The 9,717-nt window shown below is 33.5% G+C and overlaps 1 protein-coding gene across 1 annotated transcript; it reads left to right on the forward strand.

Moving 5' to 3' along the window:
• The first annotated feature begins 1,542 nt into the window (after nt 1–1,542).
• LOC139839525 (probable zinc metalloprotease EGY2, chloroplastic) lies at nt 1,543–7,220 on the forward strand. Its single transcript, XM_071829606.1, has 14 exons — nt 1,543–1,836; nt 1,926–2,004; nt 2,879–2,962; nt 3,049–3,123; nt 3,190–3,276; nt 3,795–3,845; nt 3,935–4,045; nt 4,116–4,190; nt 4,272–4,377; nt 4,506–4,599; nt 4,940–5,093; nt 5,707–5,914; nt 6,037–6,197; nt 6,708–7,220. Exons 1-14 carry the CDS (start codon nt 1,682–1,684, stop codon nt 6,954–6,956), a joined length of 1,689 nt encoding a protein of 562 aa, XP_071685707.1. The 5' UTR covers nt 1,543–1,681; the 3' UTR covers nt 6,957–7,220.
• The last annotated feature ends 2,497 nt before the right edge of the window (nt 7,221–9,717 follow it).

A 9,717-nucleotide genomic window follows, 5' to 3' on the forward strand; every position in this document is an offset into this window, starting at 1 on the left:
GAGGATCTTCATCAATGATGCAGTGACAACACACGTCTTGGTTTATCACATGTTGCTCCATTAAGTTAAAAAGGGCTACACTGACAACAATGATGAAAACAAACCTAATGGTGTCTTGTTTGTGAAATGATGAAAACAAACCTAATGGAGTCTTGTTTGTGATGAGTGGTTTTTGTTATCATCTGATTTGTTAATTGCATGATGTTTTCAAACTATGCGTTTTTTGTTTGATTCTAATTAATAGATTGGGATCCTCTCAAGTAGTAAAATTACTTAATAGGTCAAGTTATACGAGTAATTATTAAGAGGCTGAAAAGTAGTAATTTTTATTTATTTATTTCATCTCTCTAACGACAATTACAACTTGATCAATCAAGTTATAATGTAAACTGAGATAATTTCGATCCTTAACTAATATACAAAGAACTAGCAGTTTTTTTTCTCTACTGTCATCATGTGCCATGTGACTGAAGTAAAATTTAGGAATCATTGTAAACTACAAGGACCAGTAATGCTAAAATATTAAAGTCTATATCAGTAAATTGATGTAAACTACATAACAACCAACTAATCTAAATTTACGAATCTTTGTAGATTCTTCATTATTGGTAGAATGGAAAGGAATGGAGGAAGAGGAACAGAATGAATTGAAAGATCGAAAAGTTGGAAGAAGAAAAGATTTTTTTTGCTTAGACGCATGAATTCGACTGAGCATTTTATTCGAACAGATATAGAACCAAAATGGATGGTTTTGTGTCTATTACCAGTTCTTCCTCCTGAGCTGAGACCAATCTATCGTATATATGAGGATAAACTAGTGACCTCGAATATTAATGAAATCTATAGAAGAATTATGTGTCGAAATAATACTCTTACAAATCTATTAAGAATAATTATCCCTAAACATATACTCCAGTCATAATACTAGGAATCAACCAACTTAGGGTGCGTTTGATAAAACTGAATGAGAAAAACCTGAATGATTCAGAATCTGAATGGTCCAGAGCCTCTGAATAATGTTTGCTTTGAATGAAAAATAAGTTGTTTGATAATCATTTAGGATGAATGATATGAACTGACTAAAACTACCTTATTAACGTGTGACATGAATAAAAATTTCAATATACTTGTTAGTTATGTGATCAACATATGATTTGAGGAGAATATTATAGATAATTTAGGCTCTTAATGGTTAAGAGAGTGTTTCATCTCTGAATGGTTCAGAGCTGAATTCTGAACCATTCAGCATCATATGTCATTCAGAGGTCAGAAACAAACGCATTGAATGCTGAATGATTTAGCATTCAGTACTGAACCATTATATTAAGAGGCAAACAAACGCATCCTTAGTGAACAGACAAGTAAAAAGGTTTAATGGGCTTAAGCCCTAACTAAAAACTATTGTCATTTAATAGCAGTGATTCTACCAGCCCACCACTAAAAACCAGTACAATTAGGCGGGTACATAATAACTAACAATTTAATTTTAATTTAAAAACATTCCGTATGTTTTTATTCTATTTTTGCATATTTTTAAGAAGATAAGATTTTGAAATATCTCGTTCCTTTCCCTCTCCACCTTTAACAATCCATACACCCAAAAAACCCTCAACTGTATCAATTCAATTCCCATAAAACCCTAATCTATCAAACCATTAATCTCAATGTCTGATGCTTTAACATGAGCTTAACAGCAATTATGACCACAACGGCTTGTTTTCGCGGCAACTTCGTTCCGTTATCACATTGTAATTCAAGTCGTGACCTTCGATTTCAGCCGTTCATTTCATCGTACGGTCGCACACGGACTAATTATTCCGTGAAATGCATTTCCAGGTGAAGTTTGTTCAGTCTGTGTTTATTGTGATATTTTTGTGAATTTTGTGTTTGGAGTATAAGTTTAATGGTGTGAATTGTACATTTAGGTTAGTGATTAGTGGAAACCGAGTGGTTAAATGCCGAGCGGTTGAGTCGAACACTGCACCGGATGATGATAACAATAAAGTAACGCACCTTATATTTTGAATCCTTTTAGTTTACTTATGTAAGTATGTATGTATAACGTTTAATATACTTGATTAATATGTGAATTTGTTAAGTAGAAACAGACTGTGTGATAATTTTCAAGTTTTATCTAAATCGTTTTATAATATTTGATGTGATTGAAGTACTCTTAAAAGTGATCAAGTCATCTACTTATATACGCGTAGAAAATCGAAAGTCATTTATAGAAAAGAGAAGTTCTTGAATTAGTTAGCAACATTAGTTTTGGGCATATGTGACATGGTAATCATCGGTTTCTCTGTTTGTTGTGGAAAGCAGAATAACAATGTAGACAACACATTTTTTTTTGAAAGTCAAGTTGTTGGCATCGAATACTCTCATTTGCCACGCACGCACGCGCTTTCGGGCGAAAACCCGAACCGCGTTACACGGATCTGAACCTTAAACCATCCCGAGGGCCAGGCGGGTCGGACCATGGTTCTAAATACGGGTCGGTAAAACCTCCCCTGGGCAATCCGGATTTCACGTAATAAATCCCACGGATATTTTAAGGGGAGGGACTCGAATTTGAGACCTCCCCACCCCCATCCCAATACACAAGTGTAAAGGGGTGAACCACTGGACCACTAGGGTGGGTTCGTAGACAACATTGTTAATGAGATCTGAACATGATCTGGGTGGTTAAGATGATTAAAACACGCGAGTTCAGTAATAAAAGCCGTTGGTGGGATTGTTGTTGTTGTTGTTGAGTCGAGTCATTAAAGTCATAAAACCACATTTGGCCAAAATATGAGTTTTCTTATGTATGAATGATATATTATTTCAAACGTTTTATGTCTAGTTTCAAGCCTTTATTTCCTAACACGTTGTCTAGGAAAGTGAAGAGCATGAAGTGGTAGAAATTGCAGAATCAACAACGAACTCTAGCGCTCCTGTTAGTGGGAATGATAAAGAAAAAGTAACCACATTTGATCGATCTAATCATCTTTTTATATACGTGTGTTAAATTGTTACTTATATACAAGTGATAAAATTTCTTATCAGGATAAGAGCCAACTTAGTCAATTGGAATCACTCAACAAGTTCCTAGATGGTTCTAAGGCTCAAGAACTAAATGAGGTATTTATCAAGTTTGTGTGCTTACTCATTATCTTTATCATCTGATCGAAAATTGTTCTTGTTTAGGATAAAAGCAAGAAAACACAGTTGGAGATGCTTAACAAGTTACTAAATAAAGATGTTGTTGAAACTAAAGCGACCGAAGTCACCGAGGTATTTATCATATACTTGTAGGATCAAGTCCCTTATTAATTCAAATGTAAACTATGTACAAGAAAATATGACGGTTGTTGTATGTATTTGTCGTATAGAACAGAAAACTAAAATAATAGTACGGAGTAGAAGTAATCAAATGGAACTACTCTTTTATTAGCATACTGATATTGGCTATATATAGCCTAAACAAAAGTAATGCTCCCCTCTACTGCCTAAAGAATAGGTGTACCACTCCACCCACTTACTAACGTCTCAATTTGCCATCTTTTAATGCTTGAGAACAGGCCTACCAAATACCAATTCCTAGTGACAAAAACTAACTGACATTTAATTAAATAAACCTATAACTAAACCTTATTTAATACTACTAACTAAGATATTAAACATAACTCATAACCATGCACAATTATTTTGCAATATAACCAATTAGCACCAACAATAGTTATAAATCGTGCCAGAATATACATATATTGGTCATTCATATTGATATGATTAACTTACTTTTCTCAAATTAGGAGGTTCCTAATATAGAGATTGCAAGTGGATCACCCCTGCCAGGTGTGAAGGTGAATATTTCGCTGATGTCATTTCCTTTTTTATGCATATCATACCATTCTTTATCTTTAATATTTATATATTAAATCACTCTGTACAGCCACAGCAGCTTAATGACATATACATGATCCCAAAGGAAACTATCGACATACTAAAAGACCAAGTTTTTGGATTTGACACTTTCTTTATCACTAGTCAGGAGCCATATGAGGTAATTGAATACATGGAAATCATTTACGTTATTAATAAATGAGTATATTTTATGAATCTTTATGCTACAGGGTGGAGTATTGTTCAAAGGAAATTTGCGTGGACAAGCTTCTGTGAGTTACAAAAAAATAGAAAAAAGACTGCTGGTTAGTTTACCATTTTACCCCCAGATCGATATTTTTTCTCCATAAGAAAGGTTAACTATGCTACTTTTACGTGTTGTGTAGGAGACTTTCGGGGATCAGTATAAGCTTTTCCTTTTGATAAACCCCGAGGATGATAAACCTGTAGCAGTTGTGGTTCCAAGAAAGACGTTACAACCTGAAACGACTGGTATTATGTAGATATTATGAAGTATACATTTTCTGTCTTTTAAAGTACACAACTCTACTAGAAAACGTTGAAGTTTAACACTAATATTCATGTTTTTTTTTTTTTCTTTCTTTCTTAATTCTCTGAAGCTGTCCCCGAATGGTTTGCTGCTGGAGCTTTTGGATTAGTTACGATATTCACATTACTATTACGTAACGTCCCGGCATTGCAGTCCAACTTGTTGTATGTAACTTATTTCCCACCTTTGTATTCTGATGTCTACTTCTTTAAATACTGTTACCTTGAACTAGACTACTAGAGGTTGCTGGTAATGGGTCATAACAGGTTCCGTTTGAAACGGGTCATTTTTTAGTATGGCTTATGACGGGTTAGGTGGGTAGACCTGCGAACAATTTGTAGTCCTTTATTAGAAATTTAACTGGAATAGCTAATCTGTCAATTTTGATGACAAAAATGACATCATTACCATGATAAATCATCTTTGAAAAACAATAAAGGGTGTTATAACCATTCAGTTTAGGTATTTTTTAGCCTGTTTGACCCGTTTTTTGATTTGTCCCAGATCCGTATTTGACAATCCTGAGTTATTAAAGGATGGGCTTGCTGGAGCTCTTGTAACTGCACTTTCTTTGGGTGTACATGAAGTCAGCCACATTTTAGTTGCCAAAAATGCAGGAGTTAAACTTGGGGTTCCATATTTTGTACCAAGTTGGCAGGTACGCTGAATTTGTATGTTTTATACCAAGTAGAACCGCCATTTTTTATTTTATTTTTTCATTTACCTATGAATTGGTTGCTCCAGGTTTTATCTTATATAAAAGGGATAAAAAAAAGTTACTAGATTTAAACAAAGCAGGTCAAATATCAGTCGAGGTGTATCATACTACTGTCAACGGAAAATACCTCCCACGTTAATTTATTCATACGTTCATGTTTTTTTGGATGAAGTGTCACATGTTTATGTTAGCGTTGAAATAATGCAACTATTTAATCTTGTTTCTAACTATTTACTAACATTATTATTTGGACAAAGGATGTTATAATCCATATCAGAACCCACCTTTTGACATATTGCCCAACCTGCACATATTCTCAACTCTAATACATAGTTATATGTGTCATATTGCCCAACCTGCACATATTCTCAACTCTAATACATAGTTATATGTGTGAGGTGCTCGTTAACGGGTCCTATGGAGATTAAACAATAGTGTTAACGGGTCCTATGGAGATTAAACAATAGTACCGCCAACTGTAAAGCAAATTTGTGTGAAAAAACACTCGGAGAAAGAGATATATGAAACAACTAAGGGTCTATTTTGGTGGCAGATAGGCTCGTTTGGTGGAATCACAAGGATTTTAAACATTGTCCCAAACCGTGAAGATCTTCTTAAAATTGCAGCAGCCGGACCATTAGCGGGATTTTCGATAGGTCTCATTCTTCTTCTATTAGGATTTTATATTCCACCTTCGGATGGTATCGGGATCATTGTTGATACTGCTGTCTTTCACGAATCATTTCTTGCTGGTGGGATAGGTACGTCTTATCTCATTTAATTCTTTAGCCACATAATTAATTATTATTATTATTATTATTATTATAAATATATAATAATGTTTTTATGTGAATTTAATAGTTCATTTTGTTAATTTGTATAGGAAAGCTACTTCTTGGTGATGCTCTTAAAGAAGGAGCAACAATATCATTGAACCCGTTGGTGATCTGGGCTTGGGCCGGACTTCTCATAAACGCAATTAACAGCATACCTGCAGGAGAATTAGATGGTGGAAGAATTTCTCTTGCAATATGGGGAAGAAAGGTTTGTTTCCCTATACCTTTATTTGCTTGTTTACCTTAATTTACTTTTTAATGCAAAATGGGCTGGTAAGGAATCAGTTAAAATGGTCCAACACTTTTTTGTCCATTTCTATATCTGGTTGACTAGTTACAAGTACTTAGGATGAAAGGTTTGTTACTTGGTTCCATTCTGTAGTTTGTGACTTTCGTTTACTTTTCGTTGCAATAAGTGTAGGTCAGGTGGGTGGTGTCACATGTCAAAATGGGTTGGATTTGAAACAGATTGTTTAGCGTTTATTTGCCCTGCGAACACCTTTTTGTACATTTGTATTTCTTGTAAATAGTCAAATAAGTGTTATGCTTACAATGATAACCTAAGCAAGGAATAAAACTATTTAGGAGTCTTTGATCAACTTTCAGCATGTTTAACCCATTTGACTTGTTCCTTTCGGTAGTCTTTGCCAGATAACGAAACATAATCTATCATCAAACTCATTAACCACAAATATAAATGGTCCGTCTTCTTTTGCAGGCTGCATCTCGTTTTTCTGCTGCTTCTATAGTTCTGTTGGGGCTCTCCTCTTTACTAGACGACGTGGCATTTTATTGGGTTGTTTTAATATTCTTCTTACAACGAGGCCCAATTGCTCCACTTGCAGAAGAAATTAGTGAACCGGATAATAAGTATGTTGCACTGGGAATCATAGTTCTAGTGATGAGTTTACTTGTTTGTTTGCCTTACCCATTCCCCTTTTCGAGTGAAGCAGTTACAAGTCTTTAGTTCTACAAATACCACACATGAGTGCTTTAGTGTAGTGGATTAATCATATGGAGTAATAAATATTTCCCTCTACACATCTGATTGTTGTTTATGGAGATGAATTACAAAAAATTTCTATTTTTTTTTTATTGACTATGATAAAATAATAATAATTTGGTTAATTAGGTTGGACTGTAAGAATTTTAATTCAGATCTTTATATGGTTGTAACTAGATAACTAAACAAACCCATAGTTTTTAAGAAATGCATTATTAATTGTTATAACTTGTACCAAATGACTTATAGTTTAGCGGTATGTTAAGAGTAGGTTGGGGATTTCAAGCTTTATTGTAACTTGTAAATAACCACTCACTAACTCGTTAATAATCACTTACTAAGTTACTAACCTCAATCTACCATTATTTTTGTTTAAACTATATTTTTATACAACAACAGTATCTAAGCCCACGAAAGTGAGGTGGTAAGATGTAGACAGTCATTCTCCTACTCAAAAATAAAATATATTCAGGAACCATACAATTAAACATATCCCTATGTTCTGAAAAATCTTTGTGAATACAATTTTTAACTTTCAGTTTTAAAATGGAAGTTCAATCAAACAATCAGAATATAATACCTAATGCAATATATATTTTACCAATAGGGCTACTGTTCTAGTGGTACCGAGATACCCTTTCAACCAAGAGGTTGTGAGTTCAATTCCAATAGTGACATTATGCTAGAACCACACTTGGTAGTCGTGATGAGGAGTTGCTGAAGTCATTAGAAAAGGAATGCACCAGGTGTGTTTGTTTAATACACCTGATCATTGGCATTGGCCATTAAATTGGGGTGGTATTTTTTGTGTTAAATCTATTAAAATATGCACGTTCTACATTTGATTCGGTTCTTCTTCCATTATTACGTATGGTTATGAGCTGGCACAAGTTGATTCGTTGCGAGGTGAATATGTTTTTGTGTAGATATATGCTCGATAAAATTCCTTGTCGTCTCAATCTATCTTCGCGAGGCTTGGAATTTGTCACGATTTTGTGCCCTTTATGCAATCACGGAGTGGATTTTTTAGACTATTGTCTTGTTGCTAAAGCCTTGTAGAGACTATAAGATTTGGATCAACAATTGGTCTTCTTTCATCAGTTGAGTGTTCGGTTTCTATCGTGGTCGCTATTATTTGGATGTGGAATTCTATAAACTGTGTTGTCTTCAACTACAACTCCCAAGAAGAATATCTTGTTTGATTTAGTTAGATTATACTCATTTTTTTGCCAAATCATAGAGGTAATGGTTGTCAAGTGCTGGTCGAATTGACTTTTAAAGCTTTTGTAATTTGCTTTCTAGCTCTTTGGTAAAGAGTTTTGTTTTTTTTTTCTTAAATAGAAACATGATGTTCCAGAAAAATAATACATTAATATTTATCGAAACTACCTACGAATACAGTCATTATTATTATTGTTATTATTGTTATTGTTATTATTATTATTATTATTATTATTATTATTATTATTATTATTATTATTATTATTATTATTATTATTATTATTATTTGTCCACGTCACTGGAAACCTTCATTCCTAATGTTAGTTTGCCTATGTTGCATATTAATTATTTTTTTTTTTGAGATCTTACAAACTTTAAGCGAGTTATTTGGATACTGAAACGAAGGTTTCAAATATTGCGTGAGGATTTTTTACAAGATGGTTGCTGTAATTTGGAACATGTATTGGTGTTCTTGTTAAGAAAAATTATTAATTGATGTATAGAAAGAAGACATGTGACTTTTGAGTATTCTATTTTTATTGGTGTTTCACATTGATAACTTAAATTACAAGTTACATGTATGTCTCTCCACTTTAGTTTATAGTTACACACACAATTATGTATGTCTCGTATTATTTATTTATAGTATATGTTGTAATATCGTTAGTTTATAGTTACCTATAGTGGCATAATCTATTATATAAATTATAATAGTATGCTAAGTATAATAGAGAGAAAGTATAGAAGAAGTAAGAATGATATTTTATGAAAATTGGTACACAATAGACTTACATTTGCATCATATTTATAGTACTAATGTTACTATACAAAAGCCTCAAAATTCAACATGAAAATAGTGAATGGATTTGCTGAAATAAGTTGGTCATCCACTTGCTTGACTTTTGAGATTTATAACATTCCCCCTTGGATGACAATTTTATTTTATTAGAGATCAACTAGTACTCCCTCGTTAAAAACCTTGCTAAAGAAAACCCAGTAGGAAAAAACTTTAGCTAAGGGAAAAAGAGTGCAGCATAGAGTTGACTCCCCCTCAAGTAGACATCGATGAGGTATTAAATCCTTTTAACATGTCTCATGCCAATATTGTGAACATGCGTTCTGAAAATAGCAGTTGGAAGTGCTTTAGTGAAAAGATCGGCAGAGTTTTTGCTGGATTGAACATATCTCATTTCAATCTGGTTGTCTTTTACGAGATCTTGAGTATATGAGAAGAGTCTGAGATTTTCATCTGAAACTGTATCATCTAAATCTTTTATGTACAAGTTTAGCCTATGTGATTTGTCTACAGTCTCCTTCATGGTTTGCTCAAACCTTTGTTTCAATTCCTATTCTCTTTTAGTCTTTTCTGAGCTTTACCAACATACCATTCTTTTCCATCAAACTTATGACCATTAAGACCGTCTATGGCTTTGGCGCCTCGTCAGCATTTATATTTTGTTCTGTCACTTTTGATACTCTTCTTTCATTTGTATTATGCAAGCTG

Source organism: Rutidosis leptorrhynchoides, chromosome 4, assembly GCF_046630445.1.
Source record: "Rutidosis leptorrhynchoides isolate AG116_Rl617_1_P2 chromosome 4, CSIRO_AGI_Rlap_v1, whole genome shotgun sequence".
NCBI lineage: Eukaryota > Viridiplantae > Streptophyta > Magnoliopsida > Asterales > Asteraceae > Rutidosis > Rutidosis leptorrhynchoides.